The 14411-nt window shown below is 49.9% G+C and overlaps 1 protein-coding gene across 1 annotated transcript in view; it reads right to left on the bottom strand.

Moving 5' to 3' along the window:
* The window catches only part of TNIK (TRAF2 and NCK interacting kinase), a 163268-nt gene extending 148857 nt beyond the window's left edge, over positions 1-14411 (bottom strand). The window contains 1 exon segment of the mRNA XM_055723778.1: positions 14075-14411. Coding sequence (XP_055579753.1) covers positions 14075-14131 — 57 coding nt within the window. The 5' untranslated portion in view covers positions 14132-14411.

The raw sequence follows: 14411 nt of genomic DNA, 5'->3' as shown, positions 1-14411 counted from the left end.
AGAGGGTTTGACTTCTACTCTCAACTCCTGCCAGGGCTGCATTGCCTGTAAGTGAATCTTAGAGAAGATGCTTGACCCCTCCTCACCTTTATTTCCCCTGCTCTAGCATTCCTTTCCTCACAGGGGATCTTATCTATAAACTCCTCATTAGCATCTGAAAAGAGTTATGCATCTCCAGATGTGTACCTAAAGCAAAGCATGAAAGAGTGGAGAAGCAGCGCTGGTCATGGAGCCTGGAGACATCCTCTTCAGTGTATTCAGGCAAACTGAACCACATCTGTGCTTAGAGAAACATTTTAATTCTTTTCCTCTACAGGGAAGAAAAAACTCAACAGTTTCTTTCTTCTTGAGAAAGCTCAGAGGAAAGATTAAATTCTGAGTCTCTGTAAGTCAAGGAAATAATGCAAGATTCTTCCAACAAAGCATCAAGAGAACCCACCACGTTGAGCTCGTCACCTGTGAATTACCCACAGGCAACACCACCACAGAAGAGGATACCCTTCCCCCTCCCACCCCGGCTCTACATGCCGCTGAGTGGCAGAACTGGACTGATAGAAGAAAAGCTAGAAATCTACTCTCACTGTCCTACAAAAGCTGGATGCCGCGGTGGGGAAAATCCAGACCCACACAGATGCTCCGACAGAGAAAACCAGAGCTCAGCTCACGGGGCCTCGCTTACCGCACAGCTCCTGGCAAAGCAGCCTTTGGCTGGGGCACGCCAAGCACTCCTGGTGGGGTGCAGAACAGGCTTCTTTTGGGGTCAAAGAGAAGCTTCTAGTTGGAAAACAACTGAATATCAACAAGCAAGGTAGTATTTCAGCTACTTTGGCGAAGGAGGAGGTTACCCCGTCTGGACCTGTTGCCATCTTTCCCAGTTGCCTCAGCTAACCTTGTAGGTAGATCGCATTGACCGCATCAGGGCCAGCAACAGCCACTGCACCAGCTGGGACAGCTCCAGTACAGCAAGACCTTTGCTCCTACAATTAGTCTACAAACCTCCTGCTTCTTCCTGACTGGCAAACGACAGTGCACTGAAGGGCAGAAGGTTTGTCCACCGTGGTCTAGCCACATGGACCAGAAAAGTCTCAGAGGAGCAGCTGGCCCAAGAACTTGAAGAGGGAAAAAAAAACAACCCCCCAAGAAAAAGCTCAGGTCTGTTTAAAAGAGAAGAGAAATGTCCTATTGTTCCATAATTAACGGAAAGCAGAAGAGGTTTTATGGTCTTATTGAGAAACAGAGGGTAAGCATTAGAAAGCACATTTCAGTACTTCATGATCACAAGGTGAGCTGCTTGCATAATACTAAAAGAACATAAATGCTGATATCACAAGATAGTAATGAAACCTGGGTTTTAAATGCTTAATAACAACACCACAGTAATTAAGTCTCATAGGTGATTTTTTCTTCTCCCCTTAATCGCAAAGCAGATACTGCAGCCTTCAATCGAGGCATGACCCTGGCAAGGTGCACATGACAGATGCCCCCTGTTCCCACCACCTCACAGCACCTGGGACCCCCCCAACCCCCCAGCCTCACCACCAGTCACAGGGCTTCTTCAGACCTGCCCCAGGGACGGCTTCAAGATCACACCAAGGGAGAGGCTGTGAACCTACAAGGAGCTGGAGAACAGAAGAATAAACCTGAGTCACTGCACTTTGCAAGTTAACTGCTAAATCCTGAACAAGCTGCTCAGCCTTCCTCCCCGATGGTTTTTGACATGAGCACATGCTCTCATGAATTGCTCCAGTGTGACCAGGACACACAGTCTCCCCTACAAGACACACAATATAGAACAGCAAAATGTCATGAAAATCAAGGGCAAATGAACATAGAAGACAGTCCCTCCCCCTAACACCACTTCTATTTTTAGGTAGCCAGATTAGCTTGGAGCAGTTTTACTCGTTTCTGATAATGAGCAGGGCTCTGGCATCTTCTCTCGAGGACATTTCCTCTGAGTAGGCACTGTGCTTTACACCAGCAGCACGGAAGTGGTCATGTCAACTGGCAAAAACAAAACCACAACTTATTGTGAAAGGGTCTTGAGAAAGCAACTCCAGCTTTGAACTCATGCCCCTGTCTCCCTTGTCAACCATACTACTTCATTTTTTTGGGGGTACAGTCTGTCCACCTACAAGGCATCTCTCCCTTTGAAGCACATGATAAAGCCTTTGCCTATTCAAAAGTGTAATGCTTTGACTCCACCTGCTTCTCAAAGGCTGTGAGATGGTACACCTTGGAAGCGCAGGTCTCCATGTAAAGGGCACTTGGCCTTCCCAGGTCTGAACACGTGTAAGACGCGATGGAGAGGCAGCCCAGCCACCCTTCAGCCTGTACTGCTCCACCCCAACATAGGAACCCTAACTCCACTCATGGCAAATAAGCTATGGTCCTCTCAGGACACCCCCACTGCTAAGAGCCGGTCTGGAGATCGCCCCCGGAGGAGCTGGCACCCAGGATCCAGCTGCTCAGTGAAAACCAAAAGCACTGGTTTGCTCTAACAAGGAGCAAAACCCCTCCTTACTGCGGGTCCCCTCTGGTGCTGAAGCTGACAACGATGGCAAGAAAGGCATGACAAGAGCTCCCCAGAGCTGCCACAGCAGCAGGGCCGCTGCGGTAGGAACTTGCTCAAGAAAATGATAATCATCAAAGGAGCAAGACAAAATGAAGATGCATAGAAGATCTGGCTCCCACTGTGCTGGCAGTTGCTTTCCGGGAAGAGCTGTTCCTCCACCCCTCAGAGATCTATTCCTAAGGTACTACACACCGACCTTCTGCAACGCGACCCTTGTACATTCAATGTCCTTTGGTTGCTTCAGATTGCCTTGACAGCAATATCTGGGTGCAAAGCTTTCCTCCTTCAGGTCCACCCCTTGTCATCTCCTCAAGCCTCAACCTTTCTCCACAGCCCTTCACCACCATCCTCCTATCTCCTTGAGGGCCACGCTGGTACTGCGTAAGGCAGCAGGATCTGGCAGTCTGGTCTGGACTGCAAACAGGCAAGGTCCAGAGGGCAAGACACACCTTGAAGCCGATGGCAGAGGTGAGGGACGGTGCAGGTAGAGAGCTTCTCACCCATGAGAGGTGAGAAAACAAGAGCATGGCTGAAGCTGCCCAAGGATCTCCAGCTGTTGTGGTGCATCACTCTGGGAAGAAAGAATGCATGGCCTCATGTATTTACTGCCAATTTTTCTTCTGAATTTTCAACAAACTCTATGGAGTCTTCTATATGTTCTTTGGATTATGATCTTTCAGGAAGGCCTTTTTTCCATGCTTCTCAACAATTATGAGATCTAGAAAAAAACTACCACCCTCTCAAGTTAACTTCTGGTGTCAGGACTCTACAGGATTGTATGACCACAGACAAAATCATCAGGCTTTTGAAAGTTAGAAATCCTTTCCCAGGAGCAAGATGCCCCTCTGCTGTACCTTCGTGTTGTCCCATTGCTACGTTAAGGGACAGAGAAAAGCGTGCCTAAAGCGCAGGTTCCCAGGCTGAGCCCAGGAGCTAGTCCCTCTATCGCTTCTTGGAGAGCTCCTGCCCCTGGTCACGAGCATCTTGGCACCAGGCTCTTGCTTTCTTCTGTGGATTGCAAAACCTAATCTATTGAGGGGAAAAAAACTAGTCCAATACAAGGAAGCATTTAAGGCAGCTGGTAGATGATTAACAAGTATGTGCTCAAATCAATTACAGGAGCACCACAGGTTCCTTATGGCCATAAAAAGCTTCTCATCCTGCACCCATTTGGCAGATATCAGAGGCAAGGAGTTCACGGACACATTGTGCCTGGCCAAGCCCTCACTGCAGGCATGACATGGCCACAGACAGTTAGCTCTTCACCTCCCACTCCCCCAGCCCCAGGCTCCTAACTGCGGGTCTTCAGCCGGCACCACAGGGACCTTCCCATGGAGGATCTCGTTCCTACCTTCCTTGCTGGGCAGCCTTTGCAGAGATGGCCATGGCTTTCCATGCTCACCGCACAACTGAGCACCCACCCACCTCCCTCCCACCAGCAGGCACTTGCCCTCCGGCCAGTTGGGCCATCTGGCAGGAAGGAGAGTTATCAGGGTCCCCACTACATCAATACAGAGGGCAGGGGAGGAGAGGTACAAAGCGTGTCCTGTGGCTCTTTTAAACCAAGGCTAAAGAAGAAGAAGCATTTCTACTCAGGGCCTTTGCCTTTTCATGCTAGAGTCCCCCAGAGGCAAGTAAAGGTGCTTCAGTGCTCTTAAGTATCAGCTATTTTTAGACAACAATATCCTGAACGCCCTTCTTCATCCTGACTTTTGTATTGCACAATGAAGAAGTTACCGGGACTTGGCACTTTCTCCTTAACAGGCCATCATTAACAAGTGACTCATATTATATTGCAGCATGAGTCATCTTGGCAGAGGTCACCATCGTAAGTGACAACTAGTCTTCAATTATTTCCTTCAAGTTGAATTAAAGGCATATTGTTATGCTAATTTTACATCTGCTCTAGCCTAGCTCTCCATCCACTATCTCCAGAGGAACCTGGGATTTCACCTCACAGCCCAGACTGCCTCTGGAAGAGCTTTTCCACCATGGTGTAGTAACAGGTTGTCACAAAACATGAGCATGCCAGCGGGAAGTCTTCTGGATGGGTTTTCAGCTACGGCACCTAATAGCTAAAGTAGCTTTCCATCCCTCCTCCCGCTGCTGCTCCAGAGACACAACCAGCTGCTGTCCCCGCCACCCTCCTGCTCTGTTCATACTTTATCGTGACCATTTTCCAAAGATCTGGGGCTTGCCCAGTGCTCAAACACAACCACCTTTGGGCTGCCACACCACAGTGTTGCCTCCAAGAGCAGGGGCAAAGCCCCGCCCCCAAAACAAGCAAACAAACAAAAAAAAAAAACCAAAAAAACACAAAAAAACCCACCCCACACCAAAAAACCACCAAGAGCTTCAAACTATGCCCAGTGACACACGACTACTGAAAAAAAAACCCTATTACAATCACGAGCAGGGTGGCTAGAAAAGGAGGCATTTCCAGCCACATCCCATTTCATAGCCAAGCAGCCCCACGTTCCAACAGGAGCCCAGCCTCCCCGCTCCGTTCCTGCTCCCTTTACTCGCCCATCACAGCTCCCCAACCAGGGAACCAGAAGACGGCATCCCTGCCAGGGCAGGGCACAGTCACCGCACGGCACTTGGCGCAGGGAACATGGTTTTTGCCCATTAGAAAACACGGCCATTACCAGCCCGGTCACCAGCAGAGCACTCTGTTTATATTTATAGCAGTCACACACAGTCACGCTGGCTGCAAGGTTCACTTTGGAGAGCATTTGTAAACTGCTCTCACCACTGGAATCCCATTTAGCTATTACGGCCTCTCCAGCCATAGTAACACACCGATCCCCACAGAACAGCAACAGGAGAGCAGAGTCATCACACTATTTACTGAAGCCAATCAATACGTAAAGGCTGAAGATTTATTGCGTTGAAGACAGCCTGTCTGCATAGCCAGAAAATGCATTTAAAACCCTTTCAATTTGGTTGCCTTGCCCTCTGGTCTTGCTCCAAGAATACAGTTTCCTTGCACACCCATCTTTCTTTCCTCCCAAAATAGTAGCATCCACAGACACACACGAGAGCTCCACCTCCCCACCCCCCCCCCCCCCCCCCCAACACCTACCGTGAGTATTCATACACCAAAACCTTAATTTCAAGGACTGTAATCCTTCCTTTCCAGCCAGGTTTCAGGTGTGATAACATGTCTATGGCTAATTCAACATCTCCCATGTGAGTGGCTTGGAAAAATTTTGGCCTGTGTTTTGAAGAAGGTCTATGTACCCGGTACAGGGTGGGTCATTCATAGGCACACGAGCCCACCATGCTGTCCAACTCCACTCAGGATGGCTAGATCTGTGCTTATTTTTTTATACCTGGATATATGTTGTGTGCATATTATTATTTACATATATAAAAAATAGAAGAACTTCGTAGGTGTCCCCCACAGAGCACACAGCATATCTGACTTGCTGTGTTTTGGGGGTGACCACCTGCAAAGGTGAGATACCACCTGGTATCATGACTAGCGAGCCACAGCCAGGGACATCCTATGAACTGCCCCATAAAAAGCTTCTTCTCTGGTTTCACCTCGGTTCATGCTTTGGGGAGCAGAAGCACGGCAGTCAATAACCAGCAGGCTTAGTGCTCCAGGAGCACCCACGTTAGAGGGACCACCGGCTACTGGGTAAACGCAGTTGTTTTGGTCACCGTATCAGCTGTATGGCCCACACTGTAATACATCTAAGAAAGAAGGCAGCGAGGCAGGGAGATCTGTACCTTCGCTTTTGCCAGTTTATCTCAAAAATCACACTAGGCTTTTATGCTTGTGTACAAAAGAGAAAGGAAGAGGCAAATACATACTGATTTACAGGGAGATTTCTATTGTTGCCTGGACATCAAACAGCACCCAATTAGTCCTGCAAGGATCTGACCCACAAATTACAAAAATGCATGCCTCCAAAGCTTTGATCTCTTGTATTCCTGTACCATGCTACAGTGGTTATTAGACACATTTTATTAGATTCAAGCTGTGCGATCTCTTCCTCGGCAAAGGCTCTACCGCCTCCAATGCATCCCGAAGTCTCCATCCAGCAGATTAAGGGCATGGTCCCAAACAGTCACTTCTGTCATGCACTAAACATATGACTCAGCTGGCAGTAGGCTTTTTCCTGCTGAGTTTCAAAATTAGGAGTGAAGAGAATTTTTAAAAGGAGGGGGGGAAGTGTCAGCCACCCAAATTAAATTTTTGATTCTTTGTCAGTTTAGAGGGGAACATAAGACTCTAGCCAATATCCCTGGCTTCTAAGAAGCGCTGCTTTCAGAACAATTTATTTCATTTTGCACTCTGAAATGCCATTGCCGGAGGAAGCAAGCAAAAACTGTAACAAAAGGTTTCACGCACTCTGAAGCTGAAAACCACACGTGCACTCACATGAACAGAAACACATCCACCCACCTTCGCTGCAGCGACAGCACTTAAAACCGAGGGGATGTTAAGCTCACATTGCTAAGGCTTTACTCAGAAGAGCAACTCACTGTTCACAGCCCACTGCACAAACGAAGCGGCCACTGCGCTTGCCAGAGGCCACAGTTGTTTTCAGCCTGAGCGCGTATGTGTAGGATGGATGGGACCGTGTCAACCGCTCAGGTCTCGCTCCCTGGCGAGACGGTGGTGTTCACATGAAGCCATTAATATCTAATAGGGTTTCTGTAGCAGATGAGAGTTGGTTACCTGCAGCAACGTGCACGCCTTGTGCTGCGCTCGGGGTAGCTGGGCAGCTGAGCACAGGGCAGGACACGCCGTTTGCTCACCTAGCATAGAAGGAGGTAAATGTCGGTTCTCAGCTACACAAGACGCATCTGGATACTCCAGGGCTGCCTGCCCAATTACAATCATCTGTCATTTACTACCAACACACAACCTTGAACTTCTGGCAAGCACTGCAGAAAATTAACATGGAAAAGCAACACTCTCGATCAAAGGGGAGGAAGGTTTTCTGATTTGCCATTACAAAATCAAGTCAGGCATGCAGAGAGATACAACTGAGTTCTGACTAAACGGCTTATCGCTGTTTCTCTGACCTTGGTGGCTTCTCCTCTCCTTCCACCAACAAGCTACTGCAGGAGCACCCCAGGGCTGGGGCCCTACGTGCTGAGCATCCTTGGCCCTCTGCGGGAAGGGGATGCTCAGCCCCCCACAGGGTTCCTCTTGAAACCCCTGTGGAGGGGGAATGCAGAGAGAGGGGGAGTCCCTGGCTCCCAAGGACTGTGTTCCTTAGACAATCCTCCTTTAGAAATCACAAGCAATTTACATGGAGAACATCAAATCTCACTGACAAACTGTCTTACTGAGCCCAGAGCATGCAGCCGGTCAGTTTCAATGTGCAGCCCAGGTTCAAAGTGACAATAAGAAACAGGAGGAGGGGAATGGAAATCAAAGCTACTGGCTTTATAAGTGGGAAATGCCACCCCTCATTTAATGGAGCTATCAACGACTTAGGCTAGTGGGTTTTGACCCACCGCCTGCTTTAATGGCTGCATGAAAGGTAACAAAGAAGATGCCTGAGCATCAGTAAACAGAAACCTCCTGTGATGGAGGCTCTACGCTTCCTATGGGCAAGCAGGACACCTGCAGAGCAGCCAGAGCCAAAACTGCCACCAGCAGGGAGGAAGAGTCAGCCAAAGCCCCAGGAGAGGGAAGGGCACTGACCCAGAACAGCTCTGCTGCGGGTTTGTGCCTTACCCCACAGCGCTCCTGGTCTCTTCTGCAGGTGGCAGCCAGGGGAAAACGGTGTGTATGTTTCCTGGCTATCCCCGGGTGAGAAGCTGCCTTCAGGAGGTAGGTCCTGAACCCTCAACACCATCCTCCCCACCCTAAAGACACAACAGCTTTTACCGATGCTGCTCCTCCACACCACGCACCCTTTTGCCTGTTGGTAGCTTCTTACCGGGGAAAGGATGGGAAATCTAACAGGATTCTCCCCGTTTATATTTGTGGCATGAAGAAATGAGACAGGGATCAACAGTCTGTCCTTGGAGCGCAGGTCAGAGGCAGAGAACTCCCGCTGGTGTCTGTCATTACCCTTGCAAAGTGACTGGGGGTGCATTAGACTGAGTCAGGCAAGGGTTTGCAGAGAGCGGCTCAGAGCTGGAGCCCAGGAGGCGATAGCAGCTCTCATGTGACCTGGCCCCACATGAATGATGACTTCCAAGGACACCTCTTCCTTAGCTGGGTAACTTATTTGTGGAGATTTACATAAAGATCAAATGGAAACTGTTTCCCTCCTCACCCCATGGAAACTGTACCACTACATCTACTAGGGCCTGGCAGCTAAAACTGCCTTCACACAGCAAGGATAAAACTTCTCCTTTTAGTAGTATAACTACTTCTTGCATGGATTAAAAATCAGACACTTTATTTTAAATATGTACACCAATCAAATACTCTTTGCTGCTCCAAACCTCAATTCAACAAAACGTTTCTGCTCAAACTTCAACCTGCCCAAACATATGTTTTGCTATAAATTCACTCCAAATTATTCATTTTTACGGCTGACCAGCACAGGAACACTAATGAGAACAGAGACTCTTCCTGCCTTTAAAAACACCATGCACTTTCATGTGGTGGAAGATCTCCAAAGATAAGAAAGAGTAACCACAGCACCAGTGCTGAAGGACACATGGAGAACTACAGAACAGCAGCATCTGGGCTGCACAACTCCAAAAGGTGAAAACCAAAAAAATAATCAATGATGCAGAAGGATTAGACAGAAGACAGCCTTGTTTCTGTGGTAACTTTTTATAAGCACACATACAATAATATATATGCATGTGCAAAAGATAAACGTTTGCACCACCATCAGCACTCCTGGCTCAAGGAATAGAAGCAAGATGCAGAAAAAAGGCTTAGAATTGGACACTGTCATCCCTTTGGGATGCTTCAAACACCAGTATTGTGCTGCCAAGGTTTTACAGTTTAAAAAAAAAAAAAAAAAGCAAGCTCAAAAATATACAGAGTACATGGACACAGTCATGGTCCACAGCTTACACATGCACTGAATAACACTGGAAGAGGACTGATAAAGTCCCTGATGGAAGACTCCAGAGAGCATCTGTCCTAAGAAATTGCGGGTATATATAATTATTTGTTGAAGATATGTCCCAAATTTTGCATGGTAGCATATCATGTAAAACACAGCGCAAATAAATAAGCTTTTTGTGTCTTTTTTTAATCTACAGAAGTAGTCTCTAGTCAAATTCGTTCCTCTTTCTGTTTAGAAAGAGGGTGACCTTCACAAAAGCTGCCCAAATTCTGTTGAGGTTTTTTTAAAGGTGCTGGAAGAAGAAACCTAACATAATGCTGCCAGGATAATGCTCCTGAGTGATGGCCTGCAGTGCTTACTCCCCATTAGAACTTCTCCTAAATCTTTAATGATGCTGAAATATGCCATAAACTGATCAAGTTCTGGAAACAGACGATGCCAGCACGTTTGTTTGAGTTTTGTGTTTGGGGTTTAGGGTTTTTTTCCTTTTTTTTTTAATATAAGAGCTTTTATCTTCATTGACAGTGATCAACTAATGCAAACAAATGGCCACTGAAACTTCACTTCTATACAAAGCAAAGCTAGAATAGTGACATTTTTGGGTTTGATCCAATTCCTCCCAGCAACAGCTAATACCCACCGGCTCCTTAATTCTATGCTGTCTCCTCTCCAAGCCTGAGCATTAAAGGGCAGGCATTTCCAAAACAACTAACGATTTTAGGATCCAGTTTCCAGAGAGTGCACGGTCAGCGCTTTCCTCAAGTAAATAACAAAAGCTTGGGTTTTGTTAACGAGTTTAAAACAAAACCAACATCCAGGTACATGAAGAAAACAATCACTTCTTTCCCAAAAAGTATCTTTTTAAATTCCCAGGCTTGCAGGAAACCCTCAGCCAAGCTGTACAACCCAGGTGAGCCTTGCAAGCCCCCAGCCTTCAGCTGGGACCCAAGCCCAGGGCAAGCCCCTTGCCAAGCAGACAAGGAGCAGCTGTGAGCAGGGGGGTTTGCTTGCCCCAAGCCGGTCCCACCCCGCATGTTTTATCAGCTCCCTGAGAAAGGCTTTCCTCCCAGAGAGCTTTTATCACCTCCCACACACCTTGCAAAGCACTGCAAATGAATCCAGCTGTGGCAGCTACTGCAGAAGAGCCCACTGCCACCGCTGGTACATCAGCCAGAGGCCCAGCCCTGCAGATGGATGCAGCAGAGGAAAAGCTATTGACCTGAATATTTTAGAAGGATCAAGGCCACTGCCTTCAGCAAGATATGACAGGCTCTTGCATTTGCCGAGAAAAAAAAAAATAAAAAAATAAAGTGGTGAAAAAAAAAAACCAAAACCCAACCCCATCTTTCTGCTTGCTCTCCTATTGGGATCAGCTGTGCATTTACCACCAGAGAGCATGGCCCACTGCATCCCTTCCCACACTCACTCTCATTTTACTGCAAAATCTGCTTCTCAAATGTGCCCGTCAACAGCCTGTGCAAATCCCCGTGTTAATCATTATTCTGCTAATAGTGCTGCCAGGTCATTCGGCTATTAAACATGCTGAGTGGACTAGCAAAAATATCTCTTTGCCCGTACAAAAGAACATTATAATGTAGTTTATCTTATCCCCTTGTCAGTATAATATGCAGCACTACCTGTTCAATGGCCTCATCATTTTAAAATTGCAGTTTTCTGCAACATTAACAATACTCATTATCAGCACCACCACCAGGTCTCTATTTTAAGAATATCTCTGATGTCCACGGCTTCACCCTGCCCTTTCCTCGCACGCTGAGCCCTCTGCACCGACACGGGGACACCTGGGTACCATGGCAATGAGCACGGTGCACAATGATGGATAGAAACGTGTCGCAAAGAAGGCAGGAGCCAGCCCCAAGTGTGCTTACTCGATGCACCAGGCCATGCATTTTAATCAGAATTCAGTGCTTTGTTCCTGGCCCAGCACATGCACTGCTGCGGTGGAGCTCGACTACGTAGCCAAGATAAACTAGTGTGGCAAAACCCGAAGCGCCTACCTCCTATGTTACCTCTCAGCCCAGGTCTACAAATCCTACCCTGTAAGCTAGCGGGGAGAGGCAAGCTGAAAGGAATGATGGTGTGCAGGGTTCTGCTTGTGCCAAGCCATGCTCAGCCTTCAACAGCACGCTCTCATCCTGCAAATCCACCTTCCTCCCTTGTGACAGAAGTAGGGAAGCCAAAGCAAAGGACAGAGTGAACTGGCAGTCAAAGGTCCACCTTCTTTACATACGTTCACTTGCTGTTCATAAAACCAGCCTCCTGGAATATTTCGGTGACTCAAACTTGGGAGATAAGTGGCCCAAGTGTTTCCTTTCCCCACTGCTAGGAACGAATCACCCCCTTCGCCAGATTTTGAGTCACTACCTGCTCCCAGCATTTCACACAGCCATCCCTCACCCCTTCAAACACGTAGGCACAAGAGCAACGTCTCCTCCATCCAGACTCATCTACAAACCCGCAGCAATGTGACACTTCTTTTCTAATAAATGGAATTTTGCAGGGCTTGAGGTATTACTCCTCCCTGCCATGTTTTGTGCTCAAGCAGCAAATTTACTATTGATTTCTGATTCAGACCCCGTGGAATGATTCACGCTTCTTGCCCTTTCTGCTGAATTTATGACCTTTAACAATTATTCTAAGTGCTAAGAGAGCTTAGTTTAGAAGAAGATCTATTCCTTGGCAAATTAAGCTCCTATTCTTGCCTCACTTACAAACCAACACACCTCTCATCATTTACAGGAAAGCACCACAGCAGGTCTCTCCCCTTGGGAGGGGGCAGAGGTCCAAGTGACCAGACCACCAGGCAGGCAGGGGGAAGTGGGCAGCCCCGCTGCGGCCCCTGGGGTCCTGCCCAAGTGGCCACGGCTGGGCAGACGGGGGCACACACCCGGGCACCCCCACCCCACTGTCAGTCGGCGTTTCAGGTCCCCTTGTCTCTGGTTTCCCTGATATGCCAGCACCGCAGACCAGGCGCTGCCGGTGGGTCTCAGGGGGAGGGAGGGAATGTACATTTCCTCCTAAAGCAAAAACAAAACCCTGACTGTATCTGGTGTGCATTGCTATTAAAAAGCCACAAACACAGGAAAAAAATCCCCTAAGCGTGTGTGGATACAATTTTAAAAAGACATGGTGCCCTAGTTCAGATGAACTTCCCAACACAGATGTTAAAAAGATAAAAAGTAAAAAATCTGATTTTCAGGGGCTGGGGGAGAAGGAGGGGGCCCCCTTCCCCCAAAAAACAATACTGCTTTCCTGGATTAATTCCACTGGCTTCAGCAACCTCTCTCTCGAGGCACCTTCCACCAAAGAGAGGAAACAAGAGCTCCAGGTCTGTTTTTAAGCCGGATGGTTCCCCTGCTCCAATCCCATCTACACCCTGTATTGCTGAGCAATCATTTACACTATTAATCAACCAGAAACTCACCAGGAAGAAAGTAGGGCGAGCGAATAAAGATAGACTCCCTTTTTTTTTTTTCTTGCACTGAAGCAAATAATATTTCTAAAAATACACTTGTGCAAATCTTCAGTGGATTCTGCTTAATTTTACTTATTTATCTATGCCAGCAGGTTGAGAGAAGCAGCCTCGCTGTTGCCTCCCGGATAAACGCTGCTTCTCTACATGACTCCCCGTGCTCGTCACCAACCAGCTGTTCTTATGACCAAAAGGATGAAGAAAATGGGAAAAAGAAGAAAGTCAGAGGAAAAATAGACCGGGGGTGACATCAGGCCACAGCCCACGCAGAGGCTGACACGTTTGACAAGCCCGACATTTCAAGGGTACATGACGAGCTTCATTTTCGGGGTGGGGGGGCGAGGAGACCGAGCGAAGGGGCCCGGCGGGAGATGGATGGATGGGCTGCGGTGTCCGCGCCGTGCGGGGAAGCGGAGTCTGGGGGGTGGGGGTGGTGCAGCCCCACTCCCGCACCCCGATGGCCGGCTCCGCGCTCCCCATCCCCGTGTCCACGCGTGTCGCACGGTGCGTGCACGCAGCGCCCAGCCCCGCCGCCGCAGGGCCAGCCGGCTGCAGGGGACCGGCCCCGGCCGCCGCCGGTGCCCGGAGGGGACGGGCTGCCCCAGCCGCGCCGCCGCCCGCACCCGCGCACACGCACCCGCGCACACACACCCGCGCACACACACCCGCGCACACACACCCGCGCACACACACCCGCGCACACACACACCTGCGTACCCGCGGCCGCGCACGGGCGTGTGCGTACGGGGCCGTGCGCGCCGGCACACATGTGCAGCGGTGCATGCACACATGTGTACACACGGCTGCACGCATGCACGCGCACACGCTTATGCACCAGTACTGACATACGTGCGGGCGCACGGGCACATCCAGCCGCGCGCGCACACGCACACACACGCGTGCACACGCAGCCCCCCCCCACCCCGCCCCGGGGATGAATGGACGGATGGGGGGGGTGGGGGGGGCGCCTCTCCCGTACCCCCCCGAGCCGGCGGCGCGCCTCACCCGCAGCGCCGAGAGGTCGATCTCGTCCAGGCTCCGCGCCGGGGAGTCGCTCGCCATGTTTCCGCCGCCGGCCAGGCGGCCCCGCCGCCAGCGAGCGGGCAGTGGCGGCCGCCGCGGCGCTGGCGCTATTTAACGCCTCTCCTCATGCGGGGCGCCGGGAAGGAGAAGCCGCCGCCGCCGCCCCTGCCCTTCCGCCTGCAGCGCGGCTAGGGGCGGCCGCGGGCTGCCGGCAGGCAGGGCACGCCGCGGGCTGCGCCGGGATGGCGGCGGCGGCGGCGGCGCATCGCATCGCCGCCTCCCCGGCCGAGCGCGCCGCCGGAGCTGTCTGTCACGGCGC

The sequence above is a fragment of the Falco cherrug genome, chromosome 11, assembly GCF_023634085.1.
Source record: "Falco cherrug isolate bFalChe1 chromosome 11, bFalChe1.pri, whole genome shotgun sequence".
Lineage (NCBI taxonomy): Eukaryota > Metazoa > Chordata > Aves > Falconiformes > Falconidae > Falco > Falco cherrug.
Note: the sequence above shows the minus strand (reverse complement) of the source record. Positions and strands in the feature narration are given on the sequence as shown.